The sequence below is a fragment of the Bison bison genome, unplaced genomic scaffold (assembly GCF_000754665.1).
Source record: "Bison bison bison isolate TAMUID 2011002044 unplaced genomic scaffold, Bison_UMD1.0 scf7180017864375, whole genome shotgun sequence".
Lineage (NCBI taxonomy): Eukaryota > Metazoa > Chordata > Mammalia > Artiodactyla > Bovidae > Bison > Bison bison.
In genome coordinates, this window is record NW_011494947.1 from 3,123,183 (window position 1) to 3,143,766 (window position 20,584).

General features: G+C 50.7%; 1 protein-coding gene across 1 annotated transcript in view; it reads right to left on the minus strand.

Moving 5' to 3' along the window:
- Window positions 1–6: 6 nt before the first annotated feature.
- The window catches only part of NCS1 (neuronal calcium sensor 1), a 42,148-nt gene continuing 21,570 nt past the window's right edge, over window positions 7–20,584 (minus strand). Inside the window, exons 10-15 of the mRNA XM_010856951.1 lie at window positions 16,005–16,143; window positions 14,609–14,687; window positions 11,122–11,210; window positions 10,563–10,640; window positions 7,948–8,065; window positions 7–620 (exon numbers count right to left, since the gene is read on the minus strand). Coding sequence (XP_010855253.1) covers window positions 7,967–8,065; window positions 10,563–10,640; window positions 11,122–11,210; window positions 14,609–14,687; window positions 16,005–16,143 — 484 coding nt within the window. The 3' untranslated portion in view covers window positions 7–620; window positions 7,948–7,966. The remainder of the gene's footprint in view (window positions 621–7,947; window positions 8,066–10,562; window positions 10,641–11,121; window positions 11,211–14,608; window positions 14,688–16,004; window positions 16,144–20,584) is intronic.

The following is a 20,584-nucleotide window of genomic DNA, read 5'->3' on the forward strand; positions in this document are numbered from 1 at the left end:
TCCCCACCAAAAGCACAATACTGTTATCACAGAAAATCAGCATCATCGTAATTAACCATCCTAGCCAAGCAGGCGGTCTTGCTGCCCGAGGAAGGGGGGCGGCAACATCACATTACCCCCCACGCCCTGAGGCCCCGCAGCCGAAGCCAGGACTCCCGGGGCCTCTCTGGCTGCAAAGGTCAAGGTGGGAAGCAGGGTTCTCCGAGGCCTTCTCCCCATCTGTCAGTCGGAATCTTCTAGAACAGAAGGTAGTTTTGTTTTGTTGTTTTCTTTTTCAATGTCTGTTTGAAATAAAAAAAAAAAAGCACACACGCAAGGAGAGCGGGAGAGACCGAGAGGCCCCTCCTGCGAAGCAGACGAGTCCTGGGTTCTGCAGAGGGCCGGAGCCTTTCCCATCCGTGTGGTCGATTTCCGGACAAGCAGAGATTGTTGGCGATCGGAGCCGGTGGCTTCAGGCGGCGGGTGGGTGCAGGGATGGGGGGAGCCGGCCTCGCGATTCCAGGGCAGCTCGGCTGGGCGTGGATGTGGAGGAAGGCTCGGTGGACACGGGAGTCGGGGGCGGGGGAGTCAGGGCGGAGGTGGCCTCATGGCACGGGAGGAGGTGAGTGGTTCCCAGGCATCTGGAAGACACAGGAGGCGGGGCGGGCTCAGTGCTGGCTGCCAGGGGCACAGAGCGGGCGGGAGTCAACTGGAGGGGCCGTCCCCAACCCTGTTGGCACCAGGAACCGGTTTCATGGAAAACAGCTGCTCACTACATGCTGTGCAGCCCGGTTCCTAACAGGCCACCGACCAGTACCAGTCCATGGCCCAGGGACTGGGGACCCTGGAACTAGAGAATGAGGTGACGAGTCCTAAAAACGTGCACGCCCTCCGATCCCCACATTTGGTGCTTAAGTATGTGTGCTTAAGAAATAAACGCGATGCTTATGACAGTATCACCTGTAACAACAAAATTAAACAGGAGAGAACAAACAGTGTCCACGAGGGAGGGACGGGTTGGATCAATAAAGACAGAACCATGCGATAAAAGAATGCGCAACCGTTAAGAACAAAGTGAGCAGGGGCCAATAAGCACAGGAAAAGATGCTCGACAGAATCAGCCATCAGGGAAAAGCAAACCAGAACCACAAGGAGGAACTGCCCTGGTGGTCCAGTGGTTAAGACTTTGTATTTCCAGTGCAAGGGGCCACAGGTTTGATCCCTGATCAGGGAACAAAGATCCCCACGCCTTGAGGAGAGGGGAAAAAAAAGAGAGAGAGAGAGAGAAAGAAACACCACTTCACAAATACTAGGATAAAACCTAAAACTAACAAGCGTTGGTGAGGGTGTGGAAAAATTGGAACCCTTGATCATCGCTGGCAGGAACATAAAATGATGCAGATACTGTGGAAAAGTTTGGCAGTTCCCCCCCCCACCCCAAAATAAACTCATCAAATGCATTTAAATCCCTAAACTCATAATTACACATATTGTTTTTATAAAACATCACTGGTCACTTCTAAAGGATGTGGGAAATCCAACTTGTTTTGAAAACTGATAAAGAATCGAGTATCCATCCTGCCCTCCCTGTGAACACTGTACCCTGGGGATAACCCACGAGTGGATGAGGGGATATCTCCCTTTATAGAAGTGACGCAGCCAGCCATGAAGGAAAGACACCTGTAGGACATCACCATTTTGCACGACCTGATGAATGGATGCGGGTGGCAGTCAGCAAGAGCTGCTGATGTCACCGACATCACGGGTGCCCGCTGGACACACACAACCCCAGACACGAGACGGTCTCACCAAAAGTGGACCAAATCCAGTGGGAAGATCAACTGCCGTTTCCAGGAAGAACAGGAAACAGGAGTCTGTAAGCAGCACGCCGGGGCACCGTTAGCAAACCCCAGACTGTGGGGACCCTACAGAATGCGCTTCTCAACAAACAGTGAGACGGAAAGGGATGGGGGAAAACTTAGAGATGAAAATAAACTTAAGAGGGGGCTTCCCTGGTGGTCCAGTGGTTAAGACTTTGCCTTCCAGTGCAGGGGCTGCAGGTTCCATCCCTGGTCAGGAAGCTAAGATCCCACATGCCTCTCAGCGAAAACAAAAACAAAACCCATGAAACAGAAGCGATATTGTAACAAATTCAGTAAAGAATTTTAAAATGTTCCACATAAAAAAATCTTTAATAAAAAAGATAAATAAAAGAGACCTACCAACCAATTGCCATCTGTGGCTTTTATTCCAATTCTGACTCCAATAATCAAAGTAAGAAAAAAACTGAAATAATGGGAAACTGGAATTTAAATGCTGATGGGAGCGTATTAAGGAATTACTTTTTTCTTGGTATTATGGATTTTTTTAAAGAATAATTATGTTTTAGAAATACATTTTGAAATATTTATGTATTAAATGATATGATGTCTTGAATTTTCTTCAAAACAACCCAGCTTGAGTGGTGTGTGGGGAGGGAATAGATGGTCAAGATTGCTATGAATTGGTGATTCTGAAGCTGGGTCAGCCCTGGGTATTCATTGGAGGGACTGATGCTGAAGCTGAAACGCCAATATTTTGGCCACCTGATGAGAGGAGCTGACTCATTTGAAAAGACCCTGATGCTGGGAAAGAGGAGAAGGGGACAACAGAGGATGAGATGGTTGGATGGCATCACTGACTCAATGGACATGCTTTTGGGTGGACTCCGGGAGTTGGTGACGGACAGGGGGGCCTGGCATGCTGTGGTTCATGGGGTCACAAAGAGTCAGACATGACTGAGCAACTGAACTGACTGATAGGTACATGGAGTTACATATTCTCCACTGTTGCCTGAGAATGTTTCCATAATTAAAATGGTTTTAATTCATCCTCAAATTTCCAACAACCTAAGTCTCCCATACCACAACACTGGTTAAAGTATGGTCCAGCCATAAATGGAATACTATGCAGCTATTAAAAAGGATGATCTCGAGCAAGATTTAGTGATGCAGAAAATATGCATGATCTCAGTTCCTGAATAATTCAATGAATTATATAACAGTAATTTATCTAAGAATTATGATACATCAGGAATCTCAGAAGGCAAATAAATCACAAAAACGACAGAACACAAGTTGGATGTAATTACAATCAGACAGGATCTGGGAAAGCCTGAGAAGAAATAGGAAGGGCAATTTTCGGGAAGAGCTTTAGAAAAGTGAAACTTGTCACCCTGAAAAGCTTGTCACGGAAATAAAGTTACACCGTCTTGGCCAACGCGGGAGGGTGAGGGTAAGATATATGGCTACATAAATTGTGTTAAGGAAAGCTAGTGCAGACAAGCTGGATAAAACACGTTACAAACCTCTTGGTGTTGAGTCTCTAAAAGAAAAAATAAGTGTTTCCTACAAGTTGTTCTTTGAAAACACAAAACAAAAAAAAGAGAAAAACAGCCAACAGCATATGGCTATGAACTCATTGTTGTTGAGGAAATATGTATATATATATATATATATATTCATAGAAAACTGTGAGGCAAAAACAAATAAGGTAATTCAAAAATAATCACACGCTTTAAAGAAATGAATTACACTGTACAACTTGTCCTCGGCGGGGAATACATCAAAACCCATGTTTGCGCCACTTTTCCATGGCCTGGAGGAAGTGAAGCAGTTGTTAGGTGGCAGTTGCTAAGAAGGCCTCTGGTGGTAATTCACAGAAAGGGACCGTGGAAATTAGACAACAGATCAGGATGTGCTCCAGGACCCAGAGCTGCATACTGAGCGTCTCTAAGATGACAGAAATATCTGTCACAGTTCCTTTACAAATTGGTTTGATTATTATGTTCCTATGTGACCCAGTTACTGAGCATTAAGTTTCTGTAAGTGTTCAATTCTTTCTGAATCATTCTAGACACAAAATGTTCACAGTGGTTATTTCTGGGCTATATGTGTGTATGTTCAGTCACTCAGTCATGTCCAACTCTTTGCGACCCTTTGGACTGTAGCCCGCCAGGCTCCATTGTCCATGGGATTTTTCAGGCAAGAATACTGGAGTGGGCTTCCATTTCCTCCTCCAGGGGAATCTTCCCGACCCAGGGATCAAACCTGCATGGCCTATGTCTTCTGCATTGCAGGTGGAGCCCCCACTCACTGAGCCATCGGGGTTATATATGAAGGCTTTTTTTTTAATGATAATTTTTAATGGAGGTTTTCTTTTTAAACATATTTTCTAATGTCCCTTCAATGAAAAAGGATTTAGTATGCAAAATAACATTAGAAGTTTCAAAACAGGCCTCCTAAACAAAATATCAGCAAATCAAATCTGATGATACATAAAAGCTTATCATGAGTGGCTTAGCATGCAAAAATCGATTGGTGTTAAGTCAGAAGGGCCATCATCACAAAATCCACAAGCAATAAAGGATGGAGAGGGCATGGAGAGAAGGGAACCCTCCTACGCTGTTGGTGGGAAAGTAAATTGGTACAGCTGCTGTGGAGGACAGTATGGAGGTTCCTTAAAAAACTAAAAATAGAGCTACCGTATGATCCTACAATCCCACTCCTGGGCATATATCCAGAGAAAAACATGGTTCCAAGGGATACATGCACCCCAGTGTTCACTGCAGCACTGTTGAAAACATCCATCAACAAATGAATGGATAAAGATGTGGTGCATACACACAATGGAACATTACTCAGCCGTTAAAAAGAACGGAATAAGGCCATTTGCCGCAACATGGATGAACCCAGAGATTGACTGAGTGAAGAAAGTCAGACAGAGAAAGACAAATACCATGTGGCCTCACTTATATGTAAAACTGGAAAAAAATTATACAACTGAATTTATTTACAAAATAGAAACAGACTCAGAGACTTAGAGAATGAACTTTTGGTTACCCGGGGGTAAGGCTGGAAGGGAGAGACAGTTAGGGAGTTTGGGGTTGACATGCACACGTTTCTATATTTAAAACAGGTAACCAAAAAGACCTACTGTATAGCACAGGGAACTCTGCTCAATATTATATAGCAACCTAAATGGGAAAAGAATTTGAAAAAGAACAGAAAAAAAAAAAAAATAGACTATCTAAAAAACATAGAATATTTAAATAGGCAGGACTCCATGGATGAGCCACACAATATATTCACACACACACACACACACACACCCATCACCTGGTGCAATTCATCGTCTTAACAACAAAGAAAGACAGAAAAGTCATATACGAATATTGATAAATGCAGAAAATTTTGATAAAATTCAACTCCACTAATGATTAAAAAAAAAAAAAAACAACTCCTAGAAGAAGAAAACTTCCTAAATCTGATCAAATCTATCTAACAACCTAACTAATAACAAATAACCTAACTAATGGGAAACCACTGAAAGCTTTCCCCCGAGAGTTAGACCTTCATCACTCCTGTGTGATGGGAGGGCCCAACCAGCAAGGAAGCAGGAGAAAGGAACAAAGGCAGAGAGATGGGAAAGGAAGAAAGAGAATGGAAACAATCCAGAAGAATCTAAGGCAGAACCTAAGATTTAATAAATGAAGTTAGCAGGACCATGGTTATAGGATCAGTTAAAAAAAAAATCACCTGAATTTCTATAAACCAGAAACAAATGGAAAATACAATTAAAATTACTACTTAAAACACCGTCAAAAACATCAAATACCTAGGGATAAATCTATTAGAGATGTGAAAGACCTTTTAGCTAAAAAGAGCAAAATGCTACGAAGACAAAAATTCAAAGGATGGCATCACCAACTCAATGGATGTGAGTTTGAATAAACTCTGGAAGTTGGTGATGGACAGGGAGGCCTAGCGTGCTGCAGTCCATGGGGCTGCAAAGAGTCGGACACGACTGAGCGACTGAACTGAACTGCACAGAAACAGACAGATATACCATCTTCATGGATTGGAACACCCATCATTATAAAGCTGCCAATTTTCCCCCAAGTTAAACAGTAGATTCAACTCTTGTATGCATGCTAAGTCACTTCAGTCATGTCCAACTCTTTGCAAGCTTATGGATGTAGCCTGCCAGGCTGCTCTGTACATGGGATTCTCCAGGCAAGAATATTGGAGTGGGTTGCCATGGCCTCCTCCAGAGGATCTTCCCGACCCAGGGATTGAACCCAAGTCTCTTACATCCCCTGCATTGGCAGGCAGGTTCTTTACCACTAGCAACACCTGGGAAGCTGAGATTCAACTCAGTCCCAATCAAAATCCAAGTACGTGTGTGTGTGTGTGCACATAGGCATTTATAAGTTGATTCTAAAATGTATATAGAAATACAAATAGCTTAAAGTAGTGAAGGCATTCTTGAGGAAGAAACAATGGGATCTTGCTTCTCAAGATCGGGTTATAAAAAGACTGTGCTTTCACCTTGGGTTCTCTCCCTCCCAGAAATCTCACCCTCAGGGAAGCCAGTCACCATGCTGTTAGGCAGCCTTGTGCAAAGGGGCACGTGGTGAGGCTGCCAAGCCAAGTGAGTGAGCTTAGAAGTGGGTCAGCCCTAGCCACACCTTCAGATGAGACCACAGCCCTGGCCAACAGGGAGTGATCACTCTGGTTTACCTAACACAGAGGGGTTTCCCAGGACATAGGGCTTTCAGTGCTAAATTCAGGATTCTCTTGGGCCAACTGCGATGGGTTATCACCCTCCTGACAGCTCGGCTGTATCCTCATGACACACTTTGATCCGAAGGCACCAAAAAAAGCTGTATCCAAATTCCTGACATTTATTCTTTCCGGCTGCTGTTTTGCAAGATCTCAGTATGCAGCAACAGACGACTAAGACAGCACTGCAAATAAGGTGATGGAAAAATGGAGGATGCACGCATAAGCTTCCCAGGTAGCTCAGCTGGTAAAGAATCTGCTTGCAATGCAAGAGACGCTGGTTCGATTTCTGGGTCGGGAAGATCCCCTGGAGAAGGGATAAGCTACCCACTCCAGTATTCTTGGGCTTCCCTGCTCAGATGGTAAAGAAGCTGCCTGCGATGCGGGAGACCTGGGTTCGATCCCTGGGTTGGGAAGATCTCCTGGAGAAGGGAACGGCAACCCATTCCAGTACTCTTGCCTGGAGAATTCCATGGACAGGGGAGCCTGGCAGGCCCAGTCCATGGGATCACAAGGAGTCTGACACGACTGAGCGATTTTCACTTTCACTTTCACATATGCCAATGTGCCCAACTTAAGCACTCATCAGAGACATGCAGAGAAAGATTACAACAAGCTATCACTACAGGCTCACCAAAACGGCTGAAATTTAAGAAGACAGAGAAGATCCAAGGCTGGCCAGGAAGTGGAGCACCGGGAGCACCCATACAGCACGAGTGGGAGTAGGGGATGGTACAACCACGTTGGAAAACTGTCTGGTAGTACCAACTAAAGCTAAATATATACACACATTCTATGTTCCAGCAATTCTACTCTTAGGTCTGTACCGACAGAACGCATCATCCAGGAGACACGTACAAGAGTGCTAACAGCTGGACAAGACGTGGGGGTCAGTTCTCTGCCAGCAACAGAAGCCTCTGCAGGCTATCATCCAGCACTAAGAGAAACAAACCAAAAGCTTATGGGTTAAAAATAAGAAGAAACCATGTCTGAGCTACTGATCAAGAGAGTCAGAAGCTGAGGTCTTCAGCCACCCTGACCGAGAAGGGAGGAGAAACTTCTATTCTCCTAGGCCCCTGGCCTTGACTGGGAACTGGGATGTTATTTCAAAGTGTTTTCAACCCAGGGAAATTTCTACTCAAGTCAAGTCTCTGGCTGAATCTAGGTATATAAAAACGACAAAAACAGGGGAGCCCTGGCTGATCTGAAGGCCCTGCCTCCTGGGCCTCCCCCTACTAGCTGTGTTTCACCTGGGCAGACCCCAAGGGCCCCTGAGAAACCCAGGCACTTATCTGCCAAACCCAGGTGTGCTCTGGCTGGGTGTGCCCCCTTGCCCCCACCCCACCCCCAAGCCCCCTCCACTCACCCCAGCTCTGGGCCTTGGACTATACCAGCCCATCATAGAGGGACAGCGCCTGCACGATGGACGGGTCCGCCTTGGATCCTTCCTGGAACTCCTGCAGCGTCAGCTTCCCATCGGCGTTCTGCAAGCAGAGAGGTGGGTAGAGGGGAGAGGGGGGCCAGCCTCCTAGGACAGGGGCCTCTGGCCCGGACCCTAAACATGTGCTCCCAAGCCCAGCCCAGGGCTGGTCCCCAGAGTGCTTCCCAAGTTAGGTCAGGAGGGAGGCAATGCCGCTCATTAGGTGGGAGGAGCTGGGCACAGACAGACCCGGGCACTTCCTGGCTGCCTCACCTTGGGTGGGCGACCCACCTCTCGGGGTTCCTGTTTTCGCATCTGGGGAGTGGAGAGAACTGCCCTGCTTCTTCGGGGCACTGGGTGAGCCATACTTGGGCTCAAGCTGTTGTAAAGGGCTTGGCCGACTGGCAGCGCCCCTTAGGGCCATGGTTATCATCCTTGCTGCTGTTTGTCCCCACAAAGGGTGTAAATCCCACAAGGCTGAGGGCCTGATGCGTGTCTCTGGGGTCACCCTTGGAAGGGTGTTTAAGCCGTTCCCTGGGACCCAGAGATCGGCGAGGAGGCTGGGTGGGACCCACGTAAGAGGGCTTTGGTGGATCTCTTGTGGGAGGAAATGATTGGGGCCAGAACTCCTTCCCCTGAAGCATCTTTCAGGGAAACACGTGAGGGCAAAGGAGAAAGGCCTTGGAGGCACCCCTGACCCTGCCATGTCCCACACCCAGAGAGGGCAGCGTGATGAGGGCTCCACAGACTCAGCAGGCAGAGCTCGAGGGGTGCCCACTGTGGGTCCCACTCATGCTACACAGGTGCTTGATCTAAGAAGAGGGGCTGGTCTTATCACCATCTTACCGGTGAGGATGCTAAAGCTCGTCACTGCCCAGGCCCCCTGGCTGCTAACTGCGGAAGCCGGGTTTGCACCCAATCTGACCCCAGCGTGTGCTTTGCTTCCCAAAATAAGGGAGGCCTGACTGGGGACGACGGAGGGGGATTTAACACCTTGCCGTTGAATAGCGCTGAACCTCTCCACAAGAAACTAGGATTCTCAGCCCACGCTCTGTGGACGCGTCTTTTGATTGTCACCAGGAGCCCAGTGCCGGCTGAGCCTCCGTGTCCGAGCCTCTCTGACGTGAGCTGATCTCACTTTTTTAATTAAGGAAGTCAGGCCTCAGGCTCAAAGCTTTCAGGACAAGCACCTGCACCCAACCAGGATGTAATCACAAGCCCAAGGTCACTCTCATTCGTATTCTTTTTTGAAGGCAAGCAGTCCTGGGTTTCCGTACCATCCTGCTATCCAATTACTATTTAAAAACAATGCTATTTCCGCTTTTAAAACTTTGGTATAAAGAAGGGTTTCTTATATGATATTGCTTATATGCAGAAGCTTAAAAAACTGATACAGATGAACTTATTTACAAAATAGAAACAGACTCACAGATTTAGAGAACGAATTTATGGTTACCAGCAGGGGAAGGGTCGGGCAGCAATAGACTGGGAGTTTGGAATTGACACATATGCACTGCTACACTTAAAATGGATAACCAACGAGGACCTGCTGTATAGCTCAGGGGAGTCTGCTCAGTGTCATGTGGCAGCCTGGATGGGAGGGGAGTTTGGGGGAGAATGGTTACGTGCTGAGTCTCTTTGTTGTCCACCTGAAACCATCACAACATTGTCAATCGGCTATACCCCAATACAAAATAAAAAGTTAAAAAAAAGGATAAGAATGAACTTATTTACAAAACAGACTCACAGACTGAGAAATGAATTTATTCCCCCAGTGACTAGCTGGGGGGTAGAGTGAGGGCTAGACCGGGAGTTTGGGATTGCCAAGGACACACTGCTAATATTTAAAATAGATAACCAACAAGGGCCTACTGTAAAAAATAATAATAAAAATAACAAACTCATTTTAAAAAGAAGGGTTTCTTAAACTGGGGTCTGTGGACAGAAATCAGCAGGTCTGTGAACTAAAATGGGAAAAAATGAGGCCGTCCTTTTTGCTAACTTCTAACTGAAATTGAGCCCTTCCTTCCATAATGAATCTAGGTGATGATCCCCCACGGGACCGGAAGTACCTGTGACTTTGTCAACCGTGGGGATCTCGGCATTTTCATGACACATCACAGCTGCTGCAGGACCACCCGTACATATCGCCCCGCTTCGGTATTACCGGATGCTTAAACCCACCTCTATATCTTATTATCCAACGTATTCATAAAGAAGCTCACATCACAAATTCTTTTTTAAAAAAGGTCTTGCCAGCTGTATTCCAAATAGCTCCCTTCGTAACCCTGTGGGTTTTATCTAATGCACTTAAAAATCATTATTCTGAGGAGTCCACAGCCAACTTGTCCAGAATGCCAACATCTCTGGTCCATGGCAAAAAATTTACAAGGTTGAGAATCTTAGTGGATCAAAGAGAAAGAGCTGGACAAATTTATTTAAAACGCTTGATGTTCAAAGGGGATGGCTGCCAGCCAGACCAGTGGACATCACACCAGTCATGACTCCTGCCTGGAGCTGGACCCCTAAGTGGTCAGTGGAGCCTATGCGAGGGGTCTCACCTTGTCCATCATGGCAAAGATCCGGTCCACCCTCTTCTCCGGGGTGTTCTCCTCCTCAGGGAGCTCCACAGTGTTCCCCTGCCAGGGACAGATGAGGTAGGGACTGGCCCCTGCCACACCTGACCTGGGGCCCCTTGTTCAAAAATACGCCCTCTCCCCCACCCCAGGACTTCCCACATGGTCCAGTGGTTAAGACTTCACGCTTCCAGTGCAGAGGGTGAGGGTTCGATCCCTACTCAGGGAACTAAGATCCCACATGACCTGGGGCACTGCCAAAAAAAAAATATGCCCCCCAGACCAGGGCAGTTCCAGATGAGGCCTGCCTCTCCCTCCCTCCGATTCCCTACAATGCCCCCACCATCTGTAATTCTGCTCCAGAACATCCCCTCCACCCCAGCCCCCATCTGCACAGAGCAACCCCGGGCAGTGACCCTCATCTGCCATCTCTTACCCCTGGCAGGAGAGCTGCCCCAGGGGGTGCTTCCTCTGGGCCAGGGCCAGTCACTAAATATCATGTCCCTACGGCCTCGCCCCACCCCATACAACCCAAGCTTCTCACCACCATCTGGTAAATGGCGTCCACAATGTCCAGCATCTCATTCCTGGTGATGTAGCCGTCGTTGTCCAAGTCGTAGAGTTTGAAGGCCCCTGCAATCAGCCAGCCAGGACGGAATCACCCCTGGCCCGGGGCAGGGGAGCCATCCCACCCTGCATCTCAGCATGCAGTCCAGCCAAGAGCCCCATCACTCATCCAGTCAATGAATATCTGTTGTTTATTCGCTCAGACATCTCTGACTCTGTGCGACCCCACGGACTGTAGCCCACCAGGCTCCTCCGTCCACGTAATTCCCCAGACAAAAATACTGGAGTGGGTTGCCATTTCCTACTCCAGGGGCTCTTCCCCACCCAGGGATCAATCTCACATCTCCTGCATTAGCAGGCAGATGCTTTACTGCTAAGCCACCTGGGAAGCCCATTGAATATTTACATCAACACAGATGGGAGGAGACAGAGAGACACACACACCAAAGGGACACAGGCACCATTCAACCAGAGTTATTGAAGATATATATATGCAAAGGAGACACCAGGTCTGCAAGAGCCGAGGCCCCAGGAGGATCTCCCAAACCACCGCTCTCCCTCCCCACCCACCAGCCTCTGCCTGCTCTCAGTCACTCCCTCTCCACACTGATGCTGTATCCTGCTAGGGTCACCTTAGAAAATAAAATCATATGCCTGGGAGACAGGGAGGAGCTTCTGCATAAATAAAATCCTCTTTTATTCCTAAAAGAAACCGCTGCATTTTCTTGGTGCCGATGCAAAGCGGTGAAGATGTCTCAGTGAGAAGTGGTGTTCAGTCACTCAGTTGTGTCCGATTCTTTGTGACCTCATGGACTGCAGCATGCCAGGCTTCTCTGTCCTTCCCATCTCCCAGAGCTTGCTCAAACTCATGTCCATTGAGTCGGTGATGCCATCCAACCATCTCATCTTCTGTCATCCGCTTCCCCTCCTGCCCTCAATCTTTCCCAGCATCAGGGTCTTTTCTAATGAGTCGACTCCTCGCATTAGGTGGCTAAAGTATTGGAGCTTCAGGTTCAGCATCAGTCTTTCCAAAGAATATTCAGGACTGATTTCCTTTAGGATGGACCAGGTGGATCTCCTTGCAGTCCCAGGGACTCTCAAGAGTCTTCTCCAACACTACAGTTCAAAAGCATCAATTCTTCAGCGCTCAGCCTTCTTTATGATCTAACTCTCACATCCATACATGACCACTGGAAAAACCATAGCTTTGACTAGACAGACCTTTGTTGGTAAAGTAATGCCTCTACTTTTTAAATACGCTGTCTAAGTTTATTATAGTTTTTCTTCCAAAGAGCAAGCGTCTTTTAGTTTCATGGCTGCAGTCACCGTCTGCGGTGATTCTGGAGCCCGAGAAAATAAAGCCTGTCACTGTTTCATTGTTTCCCCATCTATTTGCCATGAAGTGATGGGAGCCGATGCCATGATCTTAGTTTTCTGAATGTTGAGTTTTAAGCCAGCTTTTTCATTTTCCTCTTTCACTTTCATCAAGAGATTCTTTAGTTCCTCTTCATAAGGGTGGTACCATAAGGGTGGTGTCATCTGCATATCTGAGGTTATTGATATTTCTCCCAGCAATCTTGATTCCAGCATGTGCTTCATCCAGCCCAGCATTTCACATGATGTACTCTGCATAAAAGTTAAATAAGCAGGGTGACAATAGACAGCCTTAACACACTCCTTTCCCAATTTGGAACCAGTCTGTTGTTCCATGTCCAGTTCTAACTGTTGCTTCTTGACCTGCATACAGGTTTCTCAGGAGGCAGGCAAGTTGGTCTGGCATTTCCATCTCTTTAAGAATTTCCCACAGTTTGTTGTGATCCACAGAGTCAAAGGCTTTTGTGTAGTCAATGAAGCAGAAGTGGATGTTTTCCTGGAATTCTCTTGCTTTTTTCTATGATCCAACGGATATTGGCAATTTGATCTCTGGTTCTTCTGCCTTTTCTAAATCCTGCTTGAACATCTGGAAGTTCTTGGTTCACATACTGTTGAAGCCTAGCTTGGAGAAAGCGTGTGAGATGACTGCAATTGTGCGGTAGTTTGAGCATTCTTTGGCATTGCCTTTCTTTGGGATTGGAATGAACACTGACCTTTTCCAGTCCTGTGGCCACTGCTGAGTTTTCCAAATGTGCTGGCATATTGAGTCCAGCACTTTCACAACATCATCTTTCAGGATTTGAAATAACTCAGCTGGAATTCCATCACCTCCACTAGCTTTGTTCATAGTGATGCTTCCTAAGGCCCACTTGACTTCACATTCCAGGATGTCTGGTTCTAGGTAAGTGATCACACCATCGTGGTTATCTGGGTCAAGAAGACCTTTTTTGTACAGTTCTTCTGTGTATTCTTGCCACTTCTTCTTAATATCTTCTGCTTCTGTTAGGTCCAAACCATTTCTGTCCTTTATTGTGCCCATCTTCGCATGAAATGTTCCCTTGGTATCTCTAATTTTCTTGAAAATCTCTCTCGTCTTCTCTCTCGTCTTTTCTGTTCTATTGTTTTCCTCTTTCTTTGCATCGATCACTGAGGAAGGCTTTCTTATCTCTCCTTGCTACTCCTGGGAACTCTGCATTCAGGGAGGAGTGAGTTCTAGCCCATGGCCTTTATCTTCTCTCCAGAGTCCCTCACTCTCTGCTCTGAATCCTTCTCTTGACCCTCTTCAGGGCCTCGCACATGCTGTTGCCCTGCCACGAGCGCTCTTCCCTCCAATCTCTCCCAGCTCAGCTCCCAGCACACAGCAGGGTCAGTTCCTATCCAGTCAGCTCACATCTTGCGCTTCCTGTCTCGGCTGCAGTTTTCTGGGACCTTATGGATAACGCCCCCATGCTAGACTGACAGCCACTAAGGCTGTCAGGCACCTGCCTGTCTATCTGATGCTCCAGTGGGTCCCGGTCTCTGTCCAGGACTGACACGTGGCCATGTTTGGTCAGTATCTGTTGGCTGAACCAGTACATAAGTGAATGAATTAGATCTGTCATCAAAACAGCCTCCAAAGCAGTGGGTCCAGCCCTGGAAGTGGAGCTCTTAGCTCCTCGCTGTCTTGCCTGAGGTCCCATGTCTGTGTGTGTTAGCCGCTCAGTCATGTCCGTCTCTTTGTGACCCCATGGACTATAGCCTGCCAGGCTCCTCTGTCCATGGAATTCTCCAGGCAAGAACACTGGAGTGGGTTGCGATTTCATCCTCCAGGGGGCCTTCCCAACCCAGGGATCAAACCCAGGTCAGATTGCAGGCAGATTCCTTTACCACTGAACCTCGCATGTCAGCACCTGCTCAAATGTCCCTCTGCTCCTGCCCCATCTGTCCACCCGCCTAAAGAAGCCACGTTCCTCCTGCCTGGGCACCCCTGGGAAACCGCCTCTGACCTGGAAGGACAGGACATCTGTGCCACTGTCAGCCCCGGGCAGATGGCCTGGGCCCCGGGTGTTTGGCCTCCCTCCAGCCTGGGACCTCCAGAGAGCGAGACTTACACCGCAGCTTCTCATCCAGGGTTCCCCTCGAGGTCACCGACAGCGCCTGGATGAACTCGGAGAACTCGATCCGCCCATCCTGCAGGAGAGAGAGGGGCGGGCGTGGCCTCAGTTAGTGGTGGTCAGGCCCCTCCTCCGACGGGTGGTGATGGACGGACGGCAGCAGGTACCAGACGCCCAAGTGCAGAGCATGGGAGGGAAGGGATGAGGTTCGGAGAAGATGGGGAGGGGGAGGGGAGGACTAGAAATGGGACAGGCCAGTAGGAGGGACAGTGCCAGGGCAAGCCAGGGGGAGAGCCTGACTCCACAGCTGGTGGAAGGAACAGCCAGTGGCTCCATCAGCACAGCACATGGACCGCCAGGACCCCCTTCTCCTCAGCCTAGAACCACCGGCTCAGAGGCTTGAGAAGAAGGCGGGGCTCCGGACTGTCCGATCCTATTTGGTTTGCAGCTGAGGACACTGAGACCCCGGAGAGGCCACCGGAGCTCTTCCCAGGGCCAGGCAGCCTGCGGAGAAAGCCAGGGCAGGAAAGAGCAGAAACAAGCCTGAGTGCCCGACAGCGTGGAGCGTGGAAATAAGTGATGGGACATCTACCACGAACACGGGGGAAGCCAGGACACATGCCGGCGTGGGACGGAGTCCAGAGGGCTGCAGACGCCCCGGCGGTGGGTACATGCCGACTGCCGGGCGGCCATCGCCTGGGGTGCAGGGGTGGACACCTACAACACGGATAAGCCTTGAAAACGTCACGCTCAGTGAAAGAAGCCAGGCACAAAGGATCTCATGGTATATGATTGTCAGTTTCCTCATCTGCTAAATGGGGGTAATTAAAAGGCATCCTTTACTGGTAGTCGATTGTAAGGTCTCAGTAAAAACAATGCACGTAAAGGGCTTAGTACATAGTAAAGGTTCAGTAAATGCCTGTTATGATTACAACTCCTATTATCATCCCTGGAGGCATTTGCCTTTCGTCCTTGTAAGAAAAGGGTCACAGCAGATGTATATGCGAGCATGTGTGTATACACACGTCTGTGCGGACGGTATGTGCGTGCGTACGTGGATCTCTGCGGGTGCCTTGTGCACACTGGAGCTCATGCAACGTATGCACGTGCATCATCTGTGTGCAATACGAGTGCACGTGTTAGTTGTATATGCGTGCGTGTGTGCGCGTTTGTGTACAGGCATGTGTGGGCTGCATGAAGCGAGTGCATTTGTGTGTGTGTGTATGTGTTTCTTCTCCAAAGGGAACATCAGCGGGTAAGCGTGGATGTGGAGACGCCTCAGGAAGGAGGGGACTCTGGGCTGGTTGTGGAGGGTGGAGGGGACTCCAGGCTGGTTTTGAGGGGGTGGGAGGGGACTCCGGGCTGGTGCAGGACCCGTCAATCACCAGCTCACCTTGTTCTCATCAAAGACATTGAAAACAAATGTGGCGAACTTGGTGGGGTCCCCAAATGGGAAGAACTGCTTGTAGATCTTCTGGAAGCCTGCCGCATCCAGCTGCCCGCTGGGGCAGTCCTTGATGAAGCCCTTGTACCTGGAGGTAGAGACCAGGCGAGAGATGGTGAAGGAGACTCCAGCACCACCACCTGCTGGGAGCTCCTGCCCAGGGCCCTGGAAGCTGGAGGCCCTGTCCTGGGAAACTGTCACATGGGGTTGTGAGCACAGACCTGGGCATCACAGGCCTGGGCTCATCCCACCCCTGCCTCTCGTTAGCTGTGTGACTGGCAAAAGGTGGCCACATCTCTCTGAGCCTCATCTCTCCCAGTGGGTGAGAGTCACGTGGCCACCTAACACCAAACTCACACAAACAACCTCCTCGAAGCCTCACTCTTGCGCAAGGCACTCCCGCCTCCCCCACTTTCTCCACTGAGCCCCTCCTAGAGCCGGGAAGGCTGGCAGCGCTGGTGGGCAGAGCCACCATCTGGGGCCTAGCAGCTGGCTCCTCCCACATGCCTGCACCCCCTCCGGTGTGCACACACCCGCTCCCCTGCCTCTGTTCCCAGGAAACTGGGTAAACAACGCAGGAGGAGCCCAGCAATCTCCCAGGGCACCTCGGGGGGTTCCAACTGGATCTGTCCCCCTGTATTCCCAGGGCCCAGCACGGGACCCTCCAGACAGCCGGCCAGCTGATGGCAACGTGGCTTCGCAGCCCGCATCCTGGCTCTGCCATTTGCGGGCTGTGCATCCTCGGGCAAGCAGCTTCACTTCTCTGAGCCTAACTTGCTCCTCTACAAACAGGCACAGGTGTCACATCCGCCATGCAGGGACTGTGCGAGATGCTGACATAGCATCCTTGGCACAGGGGTGGACATAAAAAATAATCGATGGCAGGATCTTTAGTATCATGACCTCAGTGCTCTTTTAAATCAGTTCACCAGCTGGCTCCTGCATGGAGCTTGGCAACTCCAGCCAGGACATACCTTCCTCTGAGAAGGATTCCCAGCACAAATGGGGGTAGAGAGACGGATCAGCTTTTATCGGCTACCAGCTGTTACCTCCGCTCAGCCACTGTCTGCTGGGAGCTTTGCAAACCTGATTCTCTTGGGACACCCAAACAGGCCCACGAGCAAGGTGTCATGAATTTGGCCCTCCCACCATTTCTTTTTTATGGTGTGGCATGTGGGATTTCAGTTCCCCGACCAGGGATTGAATCCCAGCCCTTGGCGGTGAAAGTGCAGAGTCCTAACCCCTGGACTGCCAAGGAATTCGCAAGGCCAGTTTAAAAATGAGGAAACTGAGGCTCCATCATGGAGAGATTTGCACGCAGCCTAGACTGGAGCTGAGGCAGGGTATGAAGTATCCACTGAGAGGGTCAGCTGCTCAGAGACACCAGCCCTGAAGATGTCCCCAGCTGCCCCACCCTTCTCCAGTCTTCTGGGGCCACTCTCCGATCAGGCCCTGGGAAAGTTACTGGAGACGTGTGACTGGGGGCCAACCAGGAGCCTGTGGGGAAGCCACAGTGCCCCCAGCCTTGGAGAACAATCTGAGGGGCTTGGGCTGGGGGAAGGGACGTGCAAGGCATAGGAAGGAGGGGGGCCTTGGCAATCATGAAAGTGTTAGTCGTTCAGGTGTGTCTGACTCTTTGCGACCCCATGGAGTGTAGCCTGCCAGGCTCCTCTGTCCATGGGGTTCTCCAGGCAAGAGTACTGGAGTGGGTTGCCATTCCCTTCTTCAGGGGATCTTCCCCATCCAGTGACCGAACCTGGGTCTCCTGCACTGCAGGCGGATTCCTTACCATCTGAGCCACCAGGGAAGCCTGGGACCTAAGTGATTGAGGTCAGACATCAGAAAGAAAGCAAGACTCTTGCTAACATGTCAGTGTTCCTTCATGGGTGAAGGAGAGGCCGGGAGGAAGCCAGGAGATGGAGCAGGGCTCGGAATCCAGCTGGTGTGAGTTCTCATCATTGGCAGTGCCCATCACAAGCAAAGGGTCATAAAGGAGGCTGGGCCTCCATGTGCCCTCCCACCCACCCCCTGGGGCACCTCGAGGGGCCAGAGGCCCAGGGAGGCGGTCCAGGCTCAGTTGCCCTGTCTCATTACCTTTGACAACAGCCCCATGCTGGGCACTGGGCTAAGCCTTCGTGGACATTTCCTCCTGCAATCGCCACTCAGCCCTGCTCAGTGGGTTCAGTGACCCCACTTCACAGATGAAGGCACTGAGGCCAGGGCCCCTCCCACAGCAGGGACCAGGAAAGGGCTGGTCCCCCCCACAAAGCATCCTTCCCAGGTGTGTGTTCCAGGCACAAATCTCCACGCCTGGGCCAGGATGAAGAGCCAGGGAGGAGCATTTCGGAGCCGAGACCTGGTCTGTGACCCTCAGCTCTGGGTCAGGATGGGTCCCTGGGCAAGAGGAGGGGGCAGGCCTGGCGCCAGGACGTGATGACCCACATCGGGGCACAGCAGGCCCTGGAGACCCAGATGGGGGCCACACTTCCCCTGGTGTCCCCCAGCGCTTCCCATTCCCCCCCAGGGGGCTGTGTGTTACTTGAGTGATTCTAAACGATTATTAAAAACAATAGAGGGAGACCTGAAGGTGCCCAAAGCCTTCTCCTGGCTGGGTCCCTGTGGCTGCCTGGCCCCTGGGAGAGGAAGGCGGGGCGGTGGGCAGGGAGCTGGCAGTGCTGTGTTTGCCTGCAGGGGTCGCTGGCAGCAGGGGCCCTGCAGCTTTCCTGGGGGTGCAGGGAGGCTGGCCTCAGTAGGGAACCTTGGGCTTGGGGGCGGGTGTCTAGTTTCCCTGGCAGAGACTGTCCCTGTCCCTGTGGGGCCCAGCCTCTTTGGTGCCATCAGCAGCAGCCCCACCGCAACCTGATGGCCCAGCCTCTCCTGCCCACTGTCCCCCCAAGGCCCATATTCCACACCCTGCGGCACTTTCCAGAGTTGTCCATGCCAGCCACCCCCCCGGTCTTCAGACCTGCAGGTTCCTGGGCCTGCAAAACACCTCCTTCTCCTCCTCTTCACCTGGCTAACGCACTCATCCACCAGGTCCCAGCTTCCCTCCAGGAAGTCTGCCCAGGCCCCCCCAGGGGCTGCATTGCTCATCTGCTCCCCCAGCCCTGGAAAGACCCCAGAGCAGCAGGACCGACACCGTACCACGCATACCTTCAGGCTGTGTCCCCCATCCGACTGCGAACCTGACGCCACAGTGCCCCCGTGCCTGGCCCAGGGCCTGCACGTAACGGGGGCTCAGTAAATGTCCACTGAGCTCAATGAATGAATGAATGAATGAATGAATAAACACAAATAAAATTAATAAAAAGAGCCGAGGTGTCGCGGGCATTCTTCCTGAGCCCCGGAGACCCTCGTCGGAATCTGAGAACTCCAGGCAGATGGTTAGAGAACTACAGGTACACTCCCACCCCGCCATGGATCGATGTGAAACTGGGGGCCCAGCGAGGGAGAGAGACTGGCCCAAGGTCACACAGCAGACACTGGGCTCCGTCCCGGGACTCCTGCTTCCCAGGCTTGCTCTTCATCCGCCTCTCCTGCGAGCCAAGCTGCATGTAAAGGCAAGTGCTTGCTCTCCAAATACTGTAACCCCATCATCAGAAGATGGGGGCACCCCTTCAAGCCCTCATGGCTCTGAGACCAGGACTTCCTGCCAAGGTCCGGTTCTGAGGTGCAGCTCAGCACCCCTGGCTGGCAGAGCCGGGACACACACCCCAGGCACACACCCCCTCCCCACCGCGGGCACGCAAGGGAGCCGCTGCTTAATAACTGAGTTCCTGCCCAGGAATTCCATCCCAGGATAACAAGAGACATACGTGACTGCACCCCCATCCTCAGCCCTGGCTCAGGTTCCAACAGGCCCAGGGCCTCCTCCCTCTCCCCCCACCACCCCTCTCTCTCTGCTCAGACACACAGCTGCCTGGAAACCTGCTCCGGAGCCCGCCCTGTGCTCCAGTCCTGGCTCATCGTGTCTCACTGTAAGAGGGGCCCGAGGAAAGCCCTTTCCCGCAATCTCCCACAGTTTCTCTGCTGGTAAAATAAATGGCTTAGACTAGATCAGGGTTTTCCACCAACACTATTGACATCTGGAGTCAGATGACTCTCGGTCGTGGGGGCCTGTCCAATGAGATAGAATATTTGACGGCCTCCCTGGCCTCCCCCTGCTAGATGCCAGAAGCATCCCCACCCCAAGTTATGACAACCCAAGGTGTCTCCAGACAATGCCAACATTCCCCCTGGGGCACAGCCACTCCAGGGGAGGACCAGAGGACTAGAAGGTCTCCGGGGAGCCCCACAGAGCAGAGAGAGGATCTTCCCCAGTGTCTGCTTTCCAGTGGTCCAGGATTCCTAACAACAGGGACCTGGGCTTCCCTGGTGGCTCAGTAGTAAAAGAATCCGCCTGCAATGCAGGAACCACAGGAGATGCAGATTTGATTCCTGGAAGATTTCCCGGAGGAGGGCATGACAACCCACTCCAGTATTCTTGTGTGGGGAGTCCCATGGACAGAGGAGCCTGGCAGGTTACAGTC